The sequence below is a fragment of the Centruroides sculpturatus genome, unplaced genomic scaffold (genome assembly GCF_000671375.1).
Source record: "Centruroides sculpturatus isolate CEXI.00-Female unplaced genomic scaffold, Cexi_2.0 scaffold706, whole genome shotgun sequence".
In the NCBI taxonomy this organism is placed as follows: Eukaryota; Metazoa; Arthropoda; class Arachnida; order Scorpiones; family Buthidae; genus Centruroides; species Centruroides sculpturatus.
In genome coordinates, this window is record NW_019385092.1 from 50701 (window position 1) to 75159 (window position 24459).

Consider the following 24459-nt stretch of genomic DNA (forward strand, 5'->3'; position numbering starts at 1 on the left):
AGAGTCTTGAAATTCCTAGAGTGTGTGTGTGGTATTTATTGCAGTGTTCTTGATGTGGAGTTCCTCTATGAACGCACTGGTGACAGCGTCACCTGGGACATTTAACAGAATAACCTTAGGTTGTTTGGCTGCCGAGTATCTGATTTCTAACCTATCCATTAATATTAATTCATATGCCTCTATGTCCTTATTTTCTACAATTTGTTAAATGTTTGTCTATAAGGACTAAGCTTATTAATAAGACGTATAATGACTGTCAGCCTTTGTATTTAACTGAATGCAAACTCCATTATCCCTAATTTTCCTGAATGCTTTAACTGAGATTCCTGACTGACTAGGTTTTATGTTCATAGTGAGAGTTTGTCTTATTTCATCCTGAGTGATATTAATGTTTTCTTTTGGGAAAACAAGAACTGTGTGTGCGCCAATACTGGATTGTGTATGTTTTTGGACTGTGTTATGGATAATTTTGGTATTTGTTGTGTTAGCCCCAGCAGCAACACCAGCATAAGAGAATGCCAGTAAGCTAGTCTGAATAGTGTTTTTTGCAGTGTCCAATATTTTGTTGACTTTGCTATCAATGAGAGAGCCAACCTTTCTGGAAACCTCCTGTCGAATACAACAGACACTATCAGCTAGGAATTTCAAAACTGTTCTGTTAATTAAACTATTTAACATATCAACATTGTTGTTGGGATGATGAACTGATGCTCGGATAGTCTCGTCTGCCAGCAAAAAAATGATCATTTGCAGCTTCACGAATTTTCTTCTGTTCTCTTTCTGAACAGCACAGCTGTATTCTTCTGGACAGTTTCCCAAAATAATGTCCAAAGGCGCACTAAGCTTTTTACGAACCGACGAGACGTCCGAGCATAGGCTCCCTGCCCAAGTGTTTCCAGAATTAGATGAACACACCATCTAGAAAGATTCTTAAACTATGTTAAAACTAATAACTTATAACTTAAACCAAGGAAAAAAACAGGAAAACTGAAAACCAAGATACTGCAAAGCAGTATAACTGAAAAACTCAAAAACAGTGTCCTAGAAAGATGAAACCAACAGAATGGAACGAATTACAAAGAGAAAACTAACTACAAAAAACAGAAACCATGAGAATACCAAAATACTAACTAACATCAAAAAAGCTATAAAAATGGCCTAGTAAGGCATAACTATGAACTTACAACCGAAAAGGCTGAAGAATAACTCGGAAAAACCAAAAATACTGCAATGCAACAAAATCAGAAAAACCAAAATTATAGGGGAAGCTAAACACCTGAAGACATAACTAACTACAAAAAAGAGAACTATTAGACCTAAACTAAGACAAGACTAACTGAAAAACACTGAAAAACTGAAAATTTACAAAAGCCAGCCAAAAACAAAAAGGTGATCAAGTAGAAGTTGAAAAGGAGTAAACTTAACTTGACTAAATCAAAGAAAGTAACTGTTTCTGCCTGGCAAAGCCAAAACAGAATATGAGCTGGCTAAGCCTAACTAGTACGCCTAGCAAATGAGAAAAACATGAAAATGAAAAAATCTAGCCTATTGAGAATGAAAAACTGACTCAAAATCTAATTAGTAACACAAATACTAACTAAAATGACAAAAAGTAGCAGGAAAAAAACATTCAATAGTGCCCAAAAGACACAAAAGTATATCTCAGCAAAAAGCTCACCAACACAGGCAAGAAGCAGGCAGAGGATCCCTGCCTGATTCTTGAGGACATAATGGTCACAGAGTTTCTTGCCAGAAATGGTATTTATATACTTCTACATCCCTTCTACATCCCATTTATTCATGACTTAGTTCTTTGTAATTTTTTTCTCTTTCCACCGATAAATCATCATCTACAAGGTTGCCATTTTGAGTCTTAAAATGAGGTAAAAACAGCATTTCAGGAGGCATTGCAGGTGATTGCAAAAGATGGTTTGCTTGGATGCTTCCAGAAACTATATGATCACCAACAAAAGACTATCATCTAAAGGGATTATTTTGAAGGTGATCGCACATCAGTGTTTTAATCTATTTGAGTCAAGGAACTAAACACCAATTTCCTGAATTTTTGGATCCTATATTGTAGTTATGTATATAATTAAATTTTGCTTCCTCTGTCTAATATTAGCATTCATATTCCTAAAATACACAGGCAGGCAGCATTCAATAATAGGAAACTTTGAAAGGAAATAAAAAAATCATGTATTTTTTGCCAAAACTTGTAGACAACATTGCTTATTTGATATTCACATTGATAAATTAAGTTATTATAGAATATAATAGCAATGTTTATGTTGAAAGAAGATAATTTCCCAAATACAGAAAAATCTTTACACTCAAATATTACTGTCTGCAAGCTTCCACAATAGAATGCATGTCATTTCCATTGAATCTGTTAAACTTTCTTACTTTTGAATGTTGCAAGTAAGCATATTTCTGCAAATTGATGGTGTAAATAATCAAAATATAGTGATGACAGGCAGCCAACCACTCTGGAGTACTGTATTGAATCTGGATGGATTAACAATAAATTTATTTAAACATCAGACAATGTTCAACTTCATCTATGAATATTGTTTACTTATTGTGATACTAGACTAATTTATCAGAAGACTGCAATCTCAATTAAGTAAAAATGTAAACAATAACAGAACATGTGCAAAACAGAATGCTAGAAACAATAAAATCTGAATATATATTGTCATAGTCTTGTTCATAGTGGAATGAACTTAACAGAACTCCTTAATCTTCTATGCCAGAGCATTTAAAAATAAATTGTGATCTTTATGAAACAATTATAGAAAAGAAATAGAATGCAATTTAAAAATCATTGTTACAAATTCTAGTTAAATATCTTACCCCACGGCTCTGTTTTGATTGCCAATAGTCATCACATGTTCAATTTCTTTCACGCTTTTGCATACAAATGTCGATAAATCCTAAAAAATTGAATTATATTGAAATTACTGTCTAAACTGGTCTTTATAAATAAAAAAAATAATTTATTACATAAGGATAAATTTTATAAGATTTGTTGAATGTTGTCAAAACACGTTTTATCTTGAAAAAAAAAAAAATTGAAATTTTTAATCCAATTAAGTTTTTAAATAAAAATATTTTTTTTAAGCATTAAAACCAATTTTAGATGTAGTATGCACCACTTAACAAGTGGGAAACATTCCAAGAAAGACATCATTAAGTAATCTTAATTGAGTGTACTTAGATATACCTTATAAGGTATGGTTTACTTATATATGCTATATGTAATACAATTATAAATATATGTATCTAAACAGAAAAAAGATATGGGCAGCTAGGAACATTTCAGTTCCTTATAACTTCCATCATCTATGCACTTTACTGTTAAGTGGAATGTCATTAAGCAGTGCAGAGCCATATATGTTTTACTATTTGAGTGAAATCTTTTGTAAAATTTTAAAACAATATGTAAGCATTTATAGATAATTGCAGAGAATTTACAATGTAATACTCATAAATTAAATTGAAAATGTATCTCATAGATTTAATAATATAAATTGTAAAATTGTGTTTAGTATCAAGAAATATGGCTGAAAACATTATTTAATCAGAAATAATTTTGGTTTCTGATTAAATAATGTTACAGTTTGAGCTTTTATTTCTTATTTTGATTTATACACAAATATTTACATACATAATTCTTACCTTTACATAAATACCAGTATCTGGTCTTTCTTTTAATTCTAATCGTTTATTCTGATCTTTAGCTAATAAATCTCTAATTTCTTCCTGCAATAAAATTATTCAAATAAATATCAATATTTTATTGGGGTCTATACACTTCTTTTCTTTAAAACTATACAATTAAACACAGAAATTTAAGCTTCTGTGTTTTAAAATAATACCCTGATAAATATTTAAAATAATATTACAATGAATTATTTACAACCTTGAACCCAATTTCAAGAAAATATCATTAGTTACAATGTTGCATTCTTGTGACATAGTTAATTGATTTGTTGTTCTCATTTCACGAAATAATAGGAAACTGAATTTGCTAAGCAAAACATCATTTTTGTATGTGAATTAATATTATAGTTAATAAATCAAATCTCAGAGATAAACACAAATGATAATAACAACAACAGTAATGGATGATATTTACTCTAAAAGATTTAATATTGAACAAGGCAGTTCATAACCAATAAAATATACAGAAAATTATCAAAGATTCTACGAAAAAAAAAAAAAAATTAAAAAACACTGTTAATGTATTAAAAGAAATTAATACCTGATAAATTTCAAGAAATGATGCCCTCACTAAGTACTGTTGATTCTGTGACCGAGCTATGTGATTAAATATATGCTCGAAAGAATTTGGGATAACGCCTCTTCTCTCTGGGTCATTCCTTACACCTGTTTATTTAAAAATCAGAGTACAATTAAATATAAATTGATTAAAATGAAATAAATGCAGAAGAAACATAGTCAATGCTGTATTCAAGATATAATTTTATAACAACTTTTGAACGTGAATTCGCTTATATTCAAGAAAATCAATTAAGACTGGTTCAAATGTCCAATAATTTAGTCAAGTTGCAAGCAATTTAGTAACGTCATGTACAAATAGTGAAATTTAGTGAATTCATTTAATTTTATTTTTTCTGGTCAAGTAGTAGCCCCACCATCATTATTAACCAACTAAACACATCAGGACAGTGATGTTTTTAGTTTAGTTCAATATATCCTATAGCATTATTCAAGGGTATATTGAAAGAGATGCATATAGTGCAGCACATTCCCTTGATACCAAAGCAATCAGATTTATTATTTTGAAATAAAGGTAATATAACAACACATATTGCATAATTTCAATGACAGAGAGTAATCATATACAAACAGAAAAATAAAATTTAGACTTATGTTTCAGGAAAAGGCATGTTAAAACAAACTGAGGATAATTACATATGAATTCAAAGTAACTTAATTTCAATAACTTTTAGTGAAAGTAACAAATGTAAAGCTCATATCTATTCCTCCTTTTGGAATCAAAGAGAATAAATCATACTGTAATTTGCATAATCTATAATCAATCTGTCAATTCAAAATTATCAATTATCCATTTTCCTCTTTCATTTAACAATTTTAAAATCCAATAAAAAGAATGACATCAAAAGTTAGGTAGCTAGAGTAATTATAAGATAATTGTGTAACATTATTTAAAAAATGACAAGGATCATTTGCCTTGGTACCCCATAAATCTAACTTGAGCAATAACAATATCCTCAAAATTCTGGATATACCATTGGAATTATTCAAGTTGTATGAATATGTCTATGCCTGTCTGTCTTGAAGCTTGCCACATGATCAACTATATTAATCCAAACACTATGCACTAAACTATTTAGTAGTAAGCGGCAACTGACTGCTTGACTAAATTATGGGATGTGTCCAAACAAGCCTTTACTTCCAATGTTATGGCCTAGTTTAAAATTAAGTAAAGTACACTGCAAAATGTAATGCATTATGTTAAGTTTTATGAAAAGTTAAAGAAAAATTACTAATTTTAGTTTTTCATTCCAATGGTTTACTGAATGCAGTGTTACTAAAACTGCAGTGCTACTAAAACTGCATTCAAATTCTTCTTAAAATACTCCATTAAATTTTAATGGCTGGGCATTGAGCTGCAGACATACAAACTTAATATAACAATTTCAGAATCACTTCAGCAAAAAGTGAAATAAAACATTTTAATAAATGTATAAATTGAATGTAACGATGGGAGAAGAAATGTAGGAGTTTTAAGCTGGACTGTAGCATGGGAAATAATTCACTTACATTTAAGAAGAGAAGTTGAAAAATTATTATAAATCTAATGGATTGTTCTAAGAAACATTTAAATTCAAACAAAGTTGCTATAGAAAAACAAACACTGCAAACATTTTGTTGCATCCAAAAACATGCTGACAAGATTTGTCAGCAATTCTATTATGTACATAATATGCTGGAATACAGCTTGCAAGCCATTCAGAACACACATCAATATTTGTCATTCTGAGCATGATCAAGAATAGTGAGCACATGATCTAACACATGAATTCAATCTCATCATTGATTGATTCAAGAATACAACAAGTAAAAAATCCAATAGATTAGATTTTCTGCAATATAGTTGTTTGTGTGTAGTGGACTAAAAATTAGCAGGAAAAATGTGGGAATCCAGGGTTAAGAGAGGACATTCTTACCTGTCACAGGTAAGAATGTCACAATCTGCCCACTATGTCAGTGAATGGGCTTGTAAAATTATTTTTGTTAACAGGAAGTTCTTATAATCTTCCTTTAAATTTCTCCCGACAACAGCCTAAATAGTGCATTAGGCCCATGATTTGAAGTTCTTATACTTTTGTCTGAAGGGGAAGATTTACGGATTTTCCATAAGATGTCTGCATATATTTAAGATCAAGAACAAGACCTTTTAAACAAGATAAAGTCAAAATTTAATGAAACTACGATAATAATAAAATAACCATACAGGTAATTTCTAATACCCTACTTATTGCGAGAGAGAGAGTTTACAATTCTATAGTCATAATACCTCAATTGACAGATGTACAGATGATGATCTTTCAATGATGTTTTGGATGGAGTGAGGATGGTTACAAGACTCTGGAGACAGTTGGAATAAATCGGTCCAAAAAGAGAACAGGTAGAGAAACGGCTTGAAGGAAAATTACTTAAGGCTGGAGCAGAATGCTTCGAATGGCAGGAGATTGCCTTTTTGTACGCAAATCCCCTCCAATGGAAATTTGGAATTTGTATCATATGACAGGACACACAGACGAGTCAAATGGCCAGATGTTCGTTAAAATTTGCAATAATCTCTTGTGAAAGGAAGTTTGATTTCCCCTTTCATCACAAAAGTGACAAAAGCATTGCCTTTTTGATGAGAAAAATTACTTTTATTTAATTTCTTTGATTTATTAATGTAGTTTTATATTTGAAGGGAAAAGGTTTTTCATATCTAATTCATGAAGGGGGTTATTTAGATTGATTGATAAAATTGATTTATGTAATAAAATTTATACTCCGTCTCCAGATTTTTACAAATTATCTCCAGCAAATAGATGGAGAATTTACTAATGATTTACAATAATTACACATAAATACAAACAACACATACATTCAAGGTTCAGCCTTGAATTACAGCATAGAAATAAATCACCATGTGAAGAAGAACAAAAACAGAGAAAAGAGCTTCTCATGAAAAATGCTACGGTTTTTGTAAGGCATGTGAAAGAAGAGAGTGCCAGTGCCACCTCTCAGCAATTTAAAAGAAATATATATATATATATATTTGCTGGTTCAAACAGTAGTTGCAACTAGTCAAACTGAGGTTGCTAATAGGTCGCAAGTTTAATAATACAAGGCAGATCTGTGCATATTGTAGTTTAAGTAACAAAATATTGGCAGTAATTGTATTGTGTAAGCTTGCCTTAGGAAAATTGTATCATATAAATTAGTAATTTTGAAGATAAATTAAAATATCATCATTTTGAATAATATAAAAGATAACTAAAGGATTAGGAATTTTTAAAATATCAAATTTAAATATAAAACATAATAATAAATTTTCATTGTTGCCAATTCCAGGATCATAAACATTCCATATTAGCATAATAAGTAATCAATACAATTAATTAACTAACTAAACAAATTCATACCTTCCATTGTGTAAGTTTTGCCAGTTCCAGTCTGTCCATAAGCAAATATCGTCCCATTAAATCCTTCTAGAACAGATTCAACTAAAGGTCGAAATATCTCATCGTAGAGATCTGTTTGCTTTGCACTAAAATATTTAAAACTTTAGTTAGTATACAATAAATAAAACTGAAGTAATAATAAAATCTAAATAATATATGACTATTTCGTAGAGTATTACATTATGAATACGAGGGTCGTTCAATAAGTCCTTAGAAAAAGATACAAAAACAAATTATTTTACGTAGATTTTTTTTTATTTTTCAACATAATCTCCTTTAAGCTCTATACACTTTTCCAAGCGTTTCTCCAACTTTTTTAAGCCATCTAAAAAGTAAGATTTCGGAAGGTCCTCAAAATAGGCATCTGTTTGGGCGATGACCATCTCGTTTGACGTGAATCATTGTCCGCCATACCATTTTTTTAAGTTTGGAAATAAAAAAAAGTCACTTGGGGTCAAATCCGGTAAATACGATAGATGTTGTAATAATTTCAACTTTAATTCCGTGATTTTGGTTGTCGAAACTGCACAGGTGTGCACCCGTGCATGTCTTGATGGAAGAGGATCTTTTTCATTTTCAAATGAGAACATTTTTCCTTGATTTCTTTGCTCAATCAGTGCAATAATGACACATAATACTCTCCAGTTATTGTTTTTCCTTTTTCCAAGTAATCAGTGTAGATGATTCTGCATGTATCCCAAAAAACCGTGGCCATCATCTTCCCGGCTGATTTCACTGTCTTTGCCTTCTTTGGTGCTCTTTTGCCTTCAAAAACCCACTGTTTTGACTGTTCTTTGGTCTCTGGAGTATAATAGTGTATCCATGTTTCGTCCACAGTTATGTATCGATGCAGAAACTCGTCAGGATGCGACGAAAAAGTGCCAAAATAGCCTCAGAGTCGACCACACGATTACGTTTATTCTCCACTGAGAGCAAACGCGGCACCCATCTTGCTGAGATTTTTTTCACAATCAATTTTTCGTGCAAAATTGAAAACACTGTACCTTGCGATATGCCTGTGGCCTCAACTATTTCACGCACTTTCATTTGTCAATCACTCAAAACCATATCGTGGATTTTGTCAATCATTTCAGGAGTAGTCACTTCCACTGAACGTCCCGAACGACGTTCATCTTTTGTGGATGTACAACCATGTTTGAACTCATTTACCCAATTGTAAATAGTTGCAAACACAGGAGCAGATGTGCCATGAACTTCATCCAACTGAACTTTGATCTCTTTTGGTGTTAAACCTTTTAAATATAAGTGTTTAATCACCACTCAAAACTCACTTTTTTCCATTTTTCTAAATAAACAAAAGTTTCTTTCTTCAATCGACAATAAAAAACCATGTGATGGATATAACTGAGACTTTCACAACTGTCTAGTGAGACATGATGCTTACAAAAAACGTGCCATTTTTGAGGCTACGAATGCCATCTATTGGATTTTCTAAGGACTTATTGAACGACCCTTGTACCATATTTACTGTAACATAATATGTACTTTTTTCAAGTATATTTATAAAAGAAGGGTGTGTCTTATATTTGATGTAATATACCACAAGTAGTGACCTCTAGAGCCATGCATCTTATTGCATTATATCATTTTAATAATTGTATTAGAGTAAAATTAGCAATACAATATTTAAAGAAGTAAACTTAGCTCAATAAGTAACTTCATAAATACTTGATTGAAAATTCATGAAAAAGTTGTATGGCATTCTTTCAAGAAATGTTACGTTCTGATACTTTAAACAGATTGAATACAATTACATATGGGAAGATGTGAATGTCAAATCCAGTGTTGATTGGCATAGATTTAGTTTACTTAAATTAAAACTACATACATATAATGACTAAAACTCAAACTAATATTCAGGCAATGTGACTAAAACAATATTAATGTTAATTCATAACACAGAATACAGTGATAAATAATTTATTTTACTTGTAATAAATAATGACACTGTTAATCTAAATCAAGTTATCTATCAAAAAAAAATTTGTGGATGAACATGTAGAAATTAAAGTGAATCTTAGATTTGAGTAAATATATAAATGTGTTGCAGTGTGATTGTTAATTAATTAATTTAGCCACTTTGTAAAGTGGAGCTTTACAAAGCAGCTAAAAATTATATTTGACGAACAAAAATTTCAAGCCATTATACTTATGTTATGTAAGTCGTTAGTAAGGACAAATTATTTAATAATTGCAATAATAATTAACATTTATATTTGACATAATTATCTCCTTAGTCTCCATTGACGTATATATACGTCAAGCCTACATAGCCTTATGAAAAACGTGGTCCTTAAGGCCATTTTTGAAAATTTTTTTTTTTGAATTTTTGGAATGTTTTTTAGGTCCCCAAATTTTTTCAAAATTTTTTGCCTGTGCGAAAAAATTTTATCGCGATTTTAATTAGCCTTTAATAAGGCTCAATTAAGGCTCAGTTGTTTTTTAATAGGAGTTTTTTATCAAATTTATTTCATGGTTTCTAAGTTGTAGTGCACAGATATTCATTCGGTAATTAAAGTCAGTTTCTGACATCAAAAACGACCTCCAATGGTTTTTTAATTTTTTTAATTAATATATTTTTTTAATATAAAATGAATTAATTAGGGGGGGTCGAAAATCGCAATAAAAGTTTTAATTTTTTAAAAATATTTAAAAATTTCCGTGTTGCTTATATTCACCCTACTTTAAACCCTTGACCTCCCGCGGCGTACATGGGAATGTCCCAGGAAATCAGACTCCAGCTGTGTTCAAGGTCACCCAGCTGTTGACAGCAAACAATGACTCATTGGTGTTAAATTTCACAGAAAGGCGAAACAAAGGAAAATAAAATTTGAAGCTTTTTCTTTAAAATTAATGCATTTCTTTCGTTTTTTTTTTCAGTTTTAAGTATTTTTAATGTATTTTAATATTAATCTTATATCAATTTAATTAATGATCGGAAATGAAGGGGTTATAACCCATCAAATTCAAGTATTAATTACTTAATGTGTTTTTCTTCATAATTTTAATAAAATATTTGTCTCAAAAACTTTTCATTTTGAGAATTTACAAGAATTCTAATTTACGAGTGATATTTAATAGTTTAATGCATAGAGACAAACTAAAAGTAAATAGACAGCCTGAATGTCAGCAATACTAACTCTGAAAAATACATTGCCATATTGGAAAAGGGTCTTCTAATATTCTCTGGTGGGCTAATGGATGAAATATCCATTCTGTTCAGGAACAATGGAGCAGCTCCTTGTCACATTGCTAAAAATTTTACTCTAAATTGCCTGGTAACACAAGGCACCTGTAAGCTTCCATGGACCGGTTGGTAACATGAAATTCCATTGAATGTCTGGAATCTGCTAGATCCTGCAGCGCAATGACATTCACGAAAACCCACTTCCCACAATGGATTTCTTTGTCGGAAGTGGGTTTATATGAATGATCTTTTAGATTGCTTGTGAGCCAACTGAGGCAATATAGCAGAACTCAATAATTCCATACTCAGTCCAGTTAAAGCTTTGAAGAAAGCAAGTGGTGAACAACTTAGCTTTAATAGAAACATGTGAAAACTGTGAAATAAAGATGCTTGATAATTAGGGTGTCTACTTATGTTGCCTCTGTACTTTTAAAACAGGAATGTCGTACGTAAAAGACAAAAATCATTCTTTCTTTATGTAAACAAAGTTTTTTAAATTAACATTATCAGCTATATAGTAATTAATATGGATAAAAACTTACTTCCAATCAAATACAGCATCAAATGTAAACTGTTTATATGGTTCTCCATTTATATGTTTAGGATTTCTAACTTCTACAACACCTCTTTCTGGATGCATGTCAACAACTCTAAAACATTATAATTATGATTAAATAAATGCTTCATCAATAGTTATAAACATTTAGATTTTAATTAGTGTCTTATAAATACCTATCATATCCTTCTCCGACTTCTTTCTCACTCATGGGACGACATCTGACGATAACTTTTACACATTCCGAACTAACGGATTTGATCTGAAATGATATTTATGTTATATAAAACATTCTAAGTGAAAAAATTCAATAATTTATGAAATAAAATTCTAATTTCAAAATATATTTTTGGATTATAAAGTTGTGTGTTACAATCAAGAACAGGAAAAATTTTATGCACAGGTTAATTACAAACTTTTGGCATACTCAAACTCTAAGACCTTGCTAGACTAAGATAATAAATATAACAACAACTCAGTTTTTAAAGAACTATTGACAGCTAGAAACTTAGATTAACCATATATTAAATGTAGAAAGGCATTCATGCTTGATATCACAGCTTCGTTTGTTCAAGCAATCATATATAAGTTAAATATAAATGTAAAGGGAGATCACCTACAGCTGCAATGAAAATAAGTGAATGTGTGCTATGGGCAATGTCATCTCTGGTCATTCAGTGAACAAGTGTCCTCTCATAATTCTGTCTGGATTAATTAATTAAAAATGGTATGGCAAATTTAGTGGTGGGTTTATATTTATTTAGTTTATAGAAATATTCATCTTTAATTTAGATTAAATTTGTTGATTTACAACTAAAGTTTATTATACACGTGTTTATATATGCATATTTCTCATAGTTTGATATATATTTTATCATATATTCAATATAATTTATATTAGACATGAAAATAGGACACAGTCATAAAATAGAAGAATCTTTCATAGTTGATGCTAACATAGTTTCAATATCAACAATTCAACATTACTTGACACTTATCACTTCAAAAAAGTGATTTTTCTTTTTTTTTGTATGATTCATTAAAGTGTAATAAACTATAATACACATTATTTTTACAATATTTTACTTTCACAAAATTTCCGATACTGCTCTCTGCACATCACTAAAAATATAAGCTTCAGACAAACTAGAAATGTTGTAGAAAAACTGCTTTAGGTTATCCAATATTCAATTGCTTGTATTCTCATGTAGTTTTGTATTAATACAATATATACAAAAATAAAAATAATTTGATAATTAATGTTTTGTTCTTGGTTCCTTGTATTAGTTTTTGGGCTGAAATTTTCAAGTTATGGACCTATAAGTTCCCATTGTCGTCCATCTGTCCTATGTTAAAGTTAGATAGATGAAAATCAAAACCAGATATGGAAAGCTTAGGTTCTGATTAATTGTAAAAAACTTCCAGTCTTGATTGGAAGTTATGTCATTTAAATTCAAAATTTTTACTTAAATTAAAATATGATTAAAAATTGTAGTGCAAAATTGTGATAATGTCGCAATAAATAACAGTGACTTTTTATCTATCCTTTCATGTTATCATCTTAGTTTGCTCATAATAGATGGAAATTGCTTTCTAAATAAACTTCGTTTGAATTATTTACCATATTTACTCGCATATAAGACAAGGTTTTCTTTCATTTTTCACTGCTTCAAAGACTTACATTGTGCTATATGCGTGAGCAAAGGATACTTAACATTTTTGTGAACTGTGTATAGTTCATGCCGTAATTACAGGTTTACAGTTTATCGTAAGTTTGCACCTATTGTAAACTAATTAAGGCACATCCCATTTGTTTATTGGTTTAATCTTATGTCCAACAATTAAAAACTGCATTGCACCTCATTAGCCCACAGAAAAAAGTTCCTCATTATTTATAAAATCATTAATGAAATACAGGTACTCAGCAATGATTATCAATGTAGTTATTTCATTTTAGTTAAATTGTTATTTTTAATGGATATTAGTACATTCTGAATCATTAAAAATAAACTATTTCCGGTCAAGTGCATTATAATGTTTTGGTTTTGTTTTCCATTCAATTTCTAGCTATTTTATCCATTTCACAACAGAATTACAGTACAAAATATTGTTTTTATTCTAATAAACAGCACAAGTACAATATGAGAAAAGTTATAAACAGCATCCTCTGATGGTAAGTGTACTATTTATTGGATGAAGATAAGGCTTATTTTGAACTGAAAAATGCAAATTTATCAGCAATAACACTCTTACTGTATATTGAAATAAACTATGAGTGTTTCAAAGGTCGCATTTAGTCAAATAATAACAAAGTAAAACGTTACAGGATTTATTCCATTAATAGTAACACACCAAATTCCCAATGAATTTGGTGTGTTACATTTAATAGATAAGATTACGGACAAAAATCAAAAATGCTCAATTAGCAGAAACGCTGACCATAACATGTTGTGGCTTTACAGAATGGTTACTTATAAAGAGCCGTGATAAATCCTGGTATTTTTAGCATACTCCACTATAGTGGTAAAGTGCTACGTTAGGACTTTTGTCCATCTGTCAGATTTTCACGCACATGCACAATGACTTCACTTTCATTACCTAAGTGTTATGTTCTGTTCAATCCCTTTATTGCGCTTGTCCACATGCATGTACAACTACTTAATTCTAGGAATTTATAAAATTTATTTTAAAGAAAATTAATATTTGATCCGCATGCTATGAGATTAGCTTGTCCAAGCTTGATTCAAAATGCCATGATGTGAAATACACGTCAAAACTGTTTAAAAATATGGCTGTAACACGTTCCAGCATTATCAACATAACACAATAATTAAGAACTAGCTCAATTATCTTTACAGGAACTGTTAGAATAACACTTAAAATTACAGTTGATATTTGTACTTTCTATTGATCCAGTACCTCTTACAGTTGCAGCTTACAAAGCCCTCTTAATTCTGGATGTTATATGTGAAGCTAACCAAAGAAATATATGGTATGCCCTCAAGTTCTTTATGTCAATGAAGCTGTTGTGAGCAATTGTAAACTCAGTGAGAGGAGAGAGAGAGAGGAGAGAGAGAGCTGTTCAAGTGCAATTGGTCGCCAAGAGCCTTGGTGCCCTACTGATAAATTACTGAGTTGACTGAACTGTCTTTGCTTTTCTTCCTCAACAAGGTTAAGAAGGCAGATTGCAATATGCATGGGCGATAAAAATGTCTTATGTTGTTTCTGTAACAATGCATTATGATATGCAGTTTCTTGACCCTGTACATCATACTTTTCCTGATAACAGTAGTCATGTCATCATCTATCTAAATCTGTTCTGGAGAAAATTTTTGAATTGAAAAAAATGTGACTTTTAATTTAGACTGGGAGTTTGTATGTAGTTAATCAGAGCCTCCTATTCCTAAGCTCTCCATATCTGGTCTCAACTTTCCTCTAACTCCGTTCTCAAGATTAATTAAGGAAGGATAGACAACAGACAGATACCAATGGAAAATTATAGGTCTACAATTTGAAAACTGCAGCCCAAAAAGATCTAGCATAATGTGAGCACTCAAAATTCTTTGAGTTTCTTAAGCATTACTAAATAATTAGTGTGTTACGGAAAGTTGATTAAGACTTAAAAGAAAAAAATATTGTAGCAGAGTTTGGAATTGCTGAGAGTAGTTTATCAACTATAATAACAAATTGTAAATCAATTTTGAAATTAGCCAATGATGCGAGCCCTACAAGAAAATGTGCTAGAACCTGCATTTACATGAGGGCCCAGAATCCGAATCCCTCATTAAATGTACAAAAATTCAATCCATTAAAAAAAAAAAGATTTTATTATAAAAAAAAATGTAAGAAATAGATCTGTCACAAAGATATAAAAATAAACAATAAAGTCAACCCCATGACAAGTAGTCATGAGGAGTTGGAATGTTTAGAATGTTAATGGAAAGATTGAGCTTTGACTCTTATGTTTATAGACATGACAAAATTTAGAAAAAAACGAAAAAAACATAGCATTCCTTTAAAAGAATAACTATCTCATTATAAATAATAAAAACATAGAAAAATTCATGTGTCAGAAATGAAAATACCATCGTGTGAGATACGAGTGAAAGTTTCAAAGTTCAATCAACACTTATGGACAAAGTGAAATGGAGGTGTCAGATTGATTAATGGAGAATGATCTTTCCCACATTTGATCTGGTCGTCTAATTTCACCCGGTAACAGGGAAGGACCAATTGGGAGGTTGAGAGAGAAAATTGGGACCAATCAAATTAATAATTTCAGGAAGAAATCCTTTAAACCTCAAAATTCCAGGACAAAGTGTGGTTGTCTCTCTTTCTTTCAACCTGTTTGTCCTCTGTGTTGGTTTACCTATCATCTCTGACTTCATCTTCATTCTGCCGCACTATGCCGACTACTAGCCCATCTGCCCCGAGGCTGTTGATTGCCATTGAAACTTTGTGCCATCGGCATCAAGACTCCAACCAATTGTTGTGGATAAACAACACTGAATTATAGACTGAACTGTCTACATTAGTTTGTGTCAAAAAGAAAAAATTTGTGACCAGAATTATGGAAGCATTGTCTTCCAAAAAATGGTCTGTTACATAAAGGTGACTGTCTTGACGCTGACAATCACATCACACTACATTAGCACCTCTTGTATGTCTTCAGAGGAAGAGGGATTGACTTCACTGTTCTCTCCATTGGCAAAATCTCACATTTATGTCAATGTAGATGAAGCAGTTTTAACGCTCTTAATAAGTGTGAAGCATATGAAAAGTGAACATTTTTTAATTGTTCTGTGCAACAAAAAATTAATTTTTTTTTCAAATATGTAAATTTATTTAAAATTATAACTACATTTATATTACATTATTACTGTATATTACATTTATATTAACTTAAATTATGTAAAATAATGAAACAATTATGTTAAAATAACACTTTATTTACCAAAAAGTGTAATTTCTGTATAACAAAATTTCCCTGTAGCAATTTTTTTCATGATTTAGCAACTTTGTTATATAAACATTTGACTGTATATACAGGAATCGAAGTTGCTGCTTTTCAGGGGATGCCTTCTCCACCCCCAACACCTATAGTAATTCCGAATATCTCATTTGAAAGGTAATTGTTTTCTTAGGTAGTGTGCAAAACTTCAGATTTTTCTATAAAGAGTTGCTGAAATATAAGCAGTGAAAAACTGCAAAACTTGCCAAAAAAGTTGTTTTTATTTCTTCTTTTTCTTCATCTGATACTGTAGACACGCTTAGAGAAAAAACTACTGAGTCTAGAAAGCTCAGATTTTAAATTTAAACCTATCACATTATCAATGAGGTAATGGTGAAACACCGAGTCGACAGATCAAAGTTCATGGGATTCCCCATAGAGCTATTTTACTTTTATTGCTTAATTTTATGCTTGTAAGAATAAAATTGAATTGAAACAAATGATTTTTATTCAAAATATTATCCAGAATAAGAAAAGCTCAACTTTATGCAAATTAAAACTTTTTATAATGATTTTACTAAATAGCATATTGTAAGCATTCGGCTGGCAGCCGTCACTGAGCATACTGTATATACATTATTGTCATAGGTCTTGACATAATAGCACAATTATTAACCAAAAAACAATTGTAAGATGTAAAAAATTGCACTAAGTAAAAAATTATGACAATTTAGATGACAATCGAATTTTTTCTTAGGAGTTTTTCCTTGACAAAGATAAACTTGTTATTTCAAACTGTACCTACAAGAGTTTTATCATTGTTTCCTATATTACAATTTGAAGCACCAAACTTATCTTTAGTAAAGAAAAAATATTTGATTGACATCTAAATTAGCATAATTTTTTTTACTTGGCACAATTTCTTATATCTCAGATGTTTTTGTTTAAATAATTATTTAACCTGAATTCAGTTTGAAATGTTCAAGATGTAAAAACATTCTAAATATTATAGTATTTACCACAATTTACATTGTTTACAAATTAATGAAATGAGGAATTTCAAAAAATTTATTTGCTTAAATTAATTCAAATCTGATTGATTCTAAGAGTCAGTTCACAGTTCAACAGCAGCATGGCATTGTGATAGTGATGTTCTTAGAGTTTCGTACATTTGCTGTCCTCTGTTCTGTTAGACACCAAACTATAAATGCACACTTCTAGTTGACATATCTCTAAAGTCAAATAATGTTCAGCTTTAACATTTTATGCCAATGCCACACTGTGCCAAGTTAGACATTAATTAACCAGAGTTTGATTATAAACTGGAACTCCCGCAACAGCTAGATAGCAGGACACATCACACTATTGTTGAACTATAAACTGGCCTTAAACATTACAGTATCTAATTACAATAAAAACATATAAATTATACTTATTAATTTTATTATTAATAATAAAAATTTAGTTAATTACAATAAATATTTAAAATATAAATCTGTAAATATAATTTCTTACTTGTTTTTTAGAACATACCATATCAGTACTGTAACTGATCACTTCTGACATTTTGTTTTCTGTTTAATCTGATATAATTAAAATAATAATAAATTAGTGTTAAATAATTTCATAAATTTAAAGTAATTAATATATTTTTTAACATATACTACAATTATCAATGCTAAAGAACTCAATAATCTTGTATGTTAATAATAACAACAACAACATGGTTACAATATTAGACATGTAAAAACAACAGTTTACATTGTCACATCTCATGTACAGTATATGGATAACATGGACAACATGCAGCCACTAGCAGACTCAAATAACACACCATTAAACTTACTTCTAGCAGACTCAAATAACACACCATTAAACTTACACTAACATCAAATGGACAAGACACAACATATAAAAAGCATAGACACCATCAAGCAATCGTGGGCTCGAAAGGCACTCCATGGCAGACATCCCTATGACCTGACTCAGGATTTTGTTGACAAAACAGTGTCAAACAGCTGGTTTAGCTTGGGGATACCTCTTTAGGGAGACAGAAGGATTAATGATTGCCATAAAGGATCTCGTCATAAATACTAAAAACTACAGAAAACACACACTCACAAATGTCACATCATGCCAGAAACTATACAACACATTACTTCTGGTGGCAAGCTCTTGGCAAAGACATAATCAAGTAGCAAATATAATACACCAAGAGCTTGCAAACAAACACAAATTATTAGACATCCACGAACCATACTACAAATACATTCCACAGAAAGTATTGGAAAACAACACGCATAAAATGTACGACGACAGAACCATAACAACAGAAAAAACAATTTACCACAACAGACCAGCCATCACACTTATTGACAAACACAATAAAATAGCATAGACATATCCATTCCAAACACTCACAATGTACAAACACATTAACTGAAAAAATTAGCAGTATACAGAACTCGCCCAGGAAATAAGGCATCCGTGGAGGATGGATTGGGTGCTTATTGTACCTGTCGTTCTCTCCTGTACAGGTGTGATACCACACACACTACACAAAAGCCAGGGAACATTACAATTGAATAGAAATACATACATCACACTACAGAAGGCCACTATATTGAATAGATGCCACATTGTTAGGAAATTCCTGAATACAGACACTGACACACTTATTTAATTTTAGTTTTTGGTTGCTATGCCTTGATTCTGGTCCGGCATAGTACATAGCCACCAGTATCAACAGAGTATAACCCACATAATAATAATAATAAATTTCTTTACATTAAACATTTAAGTAGATTAACATCAAAATTCTGTTTTATTTATCAGATGACCTACATAATGTTAATGTTTAAATTAATGATTGTTTTGAATATGATTTGTATAAAAATTTTGTTTAGTGGAATGTAAACAACATATAATAGTTTTTTTGTAAAAGCACACCAAAATTTTGCTTTTCTAATTGTTTGCATTCTAAATTTGAAACTATTAAACTGATTTCGTATTAGAACAGACATATATACACAATTTATGCAGCCATCAATTACATTCTGGTTGAACTTACTCTCAAAATCAACTCTACATATTCATCTAAAAGAAAAGCTAAGTAGATCTTTGGAAGAAGCTGGTACCAAAGAAAAATCTACCAATAGATTCTACCAAAAATAAATATATAAATAAATAAACTTACTGTATTTTTAAATCTAAGTTATACTTTTTAAGTCATCCAAATGCTTATATATTTATTGGATTTCCTGTTTAAACATTTACCATCCAATGAATAAATTGAAACACCTCAATACATATATATAACTAACAAATTCTAAAGGTAAATTTCAATTTGTGTAATGCGTATAAAAATGTTTCTGTATCTCAGCTAGTTTTTATTTTACTAAAATAACTTGTGTTGTAGTGTTTTATATTCTTGTTTTCTAGTTTTATCATCTTAACAGAAATAATTCATTAAATCATTTAGTTCTTGCTAAAGAATATAAATGATTATCAACAGAATCATCTGTCAGAAGCATTTTTTTGCAACACTATTATATAAAAATTGGCTGAATAATAGTCATACAAAAACAAATTATCAACATCATCAAATTTACTGTATTTATTACAAAATTAAAAAACTTATATAAGTAATAATTTTAAGCTATTCATTACATACAGTTTATAGAATTAGAAATAAATACAACATGTTTGCTACTAACTGCCACATTTGATTAGCTCAGCTAGTAGAATATTAAAATAATTTTATATTAAATTGTAAGAGTATAAAATGTTATTAAATTTATTATATTTATCGAAATGTAAATTACAATTTTTGCAATTTAGGTAATGGTGGAACATCACAATAAACATCAAAAACATAAATTGGAAACATCTATATAATTTGAAATATAAAAATATTACTGCTAAAAATATAAATAAGAATATTTGATTGTAATTACCTTCAGAACAATGATACAATGCAAGATTGTATCATTAAAATATAATTAAGGACATTAATAGCAAATTGTACTAATGTTAAACTACTTATTAATGTATGTAATGATAATATTGTAATTATTTTAAAATTAAGTACAAAGATCTATCTATAAAATTTTAAAATAATAATTGTTTTAAATTAATTCTACTTTTACATAAAAAAAATAAAATTGTTAAAAACTGCAAAAAATTCAATAAGAGCTAATAATATACATTTAAAAAATTAAACGACAAAACTAAAAAAATCAGATTGAAACTCACTAAATACAGATAAAGAATTCAAATATTTAAATTCAATTTGCAAAATTAATATCAGTCATAACTCAATTTGGATCCATAAAAACCACCTTAAAATATATGACCTAAGTCAAATCGGTTACAATGGAAATAAAATAAACCACGTCTGGCAAAAGTATATTTTTGTATAATATTGATTTGTTGTTTGGCAAGAACACTTACAAGTAAATTATCAGTCTAGCTAATTCTGAACACAAGATAAAATCATTTATACATATAAATAATATAAAGAATTAATCATAAATAATTTTTTAAAAATTTCACTTTTAAAAATTCCAAAAAGAATTTTTATAAATTATTCTAAAAGGAAATTTTTCCGAAAAGCAAAATTTCTTTTTTTTTTGTAAAAACAGAAGGAGCATTATATAAAAAAAAATTTCATAGTTATGTAAGAAAATATTTCAATATTGTAATGAAATGTTTACATATCAAATGATATTCTTTCGGAATGAATCATCGGTAATTTTAGATAGAAGCATTTTCATTGGTTGTCATCTTCAATTTTTTTTATAATAAAATTATATTTGCCTAATGCAGTATAATAAAAGTATTTCATTTGTGACTTTCAAGAAATTTAGAAGAATTTTGGTGATTATTTTGTTTGCTAGACAAAAATTTTGCTTAAAATTTAAAGAAAGGGAATCAATAATAAATAATATGTCTTTTTGAATTTATAACCTGAGACAGATAAAAGAATTTCTCTTGGCAGTCTCACAAACAGAAAATATAAATTATAGTTTAACATGACTATCTCAAAAAACTGCTTTATCCCAAAATTTTTCCCCTGCATTTTCAGTCTAAATTCAATATATTTTCCATGTTTATCTCATATAATTTTCTCCCAAAACCTCTTTACCTCAAACCTTGGATTGAAGTGTCAATTACAAATTCTAAGCTCAGCAACCACATTTTGAAATATAAACTGTACTAGAGAAACATCTCTTGCAATACAGTACATATATGCAATTAATACTGCTTTTCTCTGATTGGCTATGAGTTTGGCTTGCATCTTATTGGTTGAAAAAAGTCAGGTATCAGAAACTTCAATCAATAAGACAACAGCTAAAATAGGTAATAATCCACCACATAGTTATTAGCAAGTTTTATATATATAAAACTTGAATCATGAATTTATGTATGTAATATACAGTTGCAGAAGCTACTCTATATCACACACATTGCCACGTAACTCATAATTTATTATTCAGAAGATTTCTTGCTGTTACCATGCCTCTGCTTGATCATAACTTAATTCTGCTGAATGTAACCATTGTTTTAAGATGCTCATCTATATTATATATATTATAATTACTTAAAATTTAATTTCTCCAATTCTGCTTTGTTTTAGATTTCTAAATGGAAATTACTAGTGATGCACAATTTACTTCAAAGTAGCAACAAATCTCATTTGGTTCATGACTTTCAACAAATAGAAAACTTATTTAACAGATGTATAAGTACAAATACAATTAACAATAATATAAATTACTAAATCCAGGCGATAAACTAACATTTAATCAAACTAAAAATCTTTAACTAAGATTAAATATCCTATTTTATAAATAATCACAGTGTAATATTTTCAAGTTCTTCATTTTCAAGTTATCCAAACAACCCCAGTCCCCAATTGATTCGCATAAACGACGCTCTACTGTATAACCATGGAGGCAGCCATATTGCTTTGTCAGATCTCATCTTATCCACAGCCCAATGAATGCAACTTGCATTAGAACACATTTTAGTATATTGCAGCTCACTGACACACTACACACTGTTTGATACATACTGGAATGTGTACAATCTGATCCATAGTGTCAACTATATATAATGAAGTCTGAATCAGATTCTAACCCATATCCCAAAATGGTAAGCTTACCAAATGGAACTTTTTACAGAACAACTTAGAAGTGTTAATTACATAATGTGTGTATCAATTTTGAATACCACAAATACATTTTATTGAACACATTCTAAAAATGCAACAACTTTAATAACATTGTATGATCAGAATCAATCATTATTTTTTTACCAAAGTAAATTATTTCAACAAAATATTTCTTAGTACAAATGCATTCATATCTAGATAACTAGAGAAATATTTTGCGGTTAGTCATTCAGAGATTAATATAGATAATTATATCTAAGTGAAACTTAGATTAACTCTTATATGATTACAAGTTATATAATAATTAATAAAAATTAATATACTGTACACGGTAAATGTAAATTCCTTATACACTGATGTGCAAGTGACACGTAACTAATAAATGCTGCATGAAAGCATAAGAAAATGAGAAATACGTATTATAAACACACAAAAAATGAACGAGAACACATCAGAAATACACATTTTACTCTCTTCAGCATTTCATTTTTTCTATTCATGCTATCCATGTACAGTACACGTTATTCTTTTGTACTAAATCAACTGTGCTCTACAACTTTGTATTTGACTTTTTTCTGCATCACATACTGTTTTCAAGCTAGGAGCATTAATTTCTGAATGTTACTGGTAGGGGTCTAAAAGTGGTCTCATCTTATAGTGTACTACAACATACATACATACATACATCCATCCATCATGTTCATAAATATAGCCTTCTGCATTCATCAGTTACATGAGTGTAAAAGGACTACTAATGTATTGTAATGGCCTTACAGTCAGAGTCTAGAAACTTTATGGGAAACCAGTAAAACTCTTTAATTATCAAAACATCTTTTCTATCTAAGCAAACTTCAAAACAGTCAAATTTTTCATCATTTAATGTTTATAATATATAATTATATGTTATCAAGTTATTCATAGTTTTCTTGTAACCTATTATTAAAATTTGATCAATTTATATGCAAATGCAAGACTTTCATGTATTGCATGCTACACTTCTGATCTCATTTACATCATCAAAGATAAGCTTAATCCGAAAGGAAGTCAGCCAATATAAAAGAGGAAGAGGAAACAATGCATCACTTCATATCATAAAAAATCCTTTGCCTCTACATCAGCATCATAACTGAAAGAATTAACAGCAGAAGAAGAAAAATTTATTCTTATTTAAAGTTTACTTAGATAGTCCCAATGGCAGTGCTTCCGACTGTTCGTGCTCCTGTAGGAAAGCCACCAATTGTTTAATGTCACTAGTTATTGATTCACGGTAGTTCTTGGAACAAAAGAAAAATGAAAATGTCTAATAAGAATGTAGTTAACCTAACCTAACCGCCGCCATTGAGACTACCTAGGTAAACTTTAACCTTATTCTTTCATCATAAATGCTAAGTAAGTGTTTTCCAGTTTATTTTAGCTCATCTTCAAAATATACATTTTTGGAACACAACATTCAAAACTTTGTGATGTGATACGATCATGTTGCACAGCTAGAACAGCACACAGTCACTATGGTACAATACTTAGTAAAGTTGCTTTATAATAAGCAGAATAAGCAGCCCATTTGTAAAGAAGCAAGTCATTGGCTTCTTTATCCAGGTATATTAGAGCTGTCGACAAGGTAGAAAAGGCAGCAATAAATCTAAAAGCCAAGCAATCAATAATACAAATGATTTGTAAATTTTAATTGCAGAGACACTAGATGGTACAAAATGACCAACCCGGTGCAAGCAAGCGGATCCTGAAATCAGATAGATTAACATCAAGAACACAAAGATAACAAATTCAAATAGGTTTCAGTTTTACTCATATACAGTAATGCAATGCACGAGCGAT

At 29.8% G+C, this 24459-nt stretch overlaps 1 protein-coding gene across 2 annotated transcripts in view; it reads right to left on the reverse strand.

Moving 5' to 3' along the window:
• LOC111634562 (kinesin-II 95 kDa subunit-like) overlaps nt 1-24459 on the reverse strand; it is a 37038-nt gene that overhangs the window by 11744 nt on the left and 835 nt on the right. Inside the window, exons 2-8 of one of the 2 annotated variants that reach the window (XM_023379364.1) lie at nt 17985-18034; nt 11677-11762; nt 11487-11594; nt 7698-7822; nt 4268-4392; nt 3682-3765; nt 2857-2936 (exon numbers count right to left, since the gene is read on the reverse strand). In XM_023379364.1, coding sequence (XP_023235132.1) covers nt 2857-2936; nt 3682-3765; nt 4268-4392; nt 7698-7822; nt 11487-11594; nt 11677-11762; nt 17985-18017 — 641 coding nt within the window. In that variant the 5' untranslated portion in view covers nt 18018-18034. Of the gene's footprint in view, nt 1-2856; nt 2937-3681; nt 3766-4267; nt 4393-7697; nt 7823-11486; nt 11595-11676; nt 11763-17966; nt 18035-24459 lie in introns of both variants that reach the window. The other variant, XM_023379363.1, reaches the window with a different exon arrangement.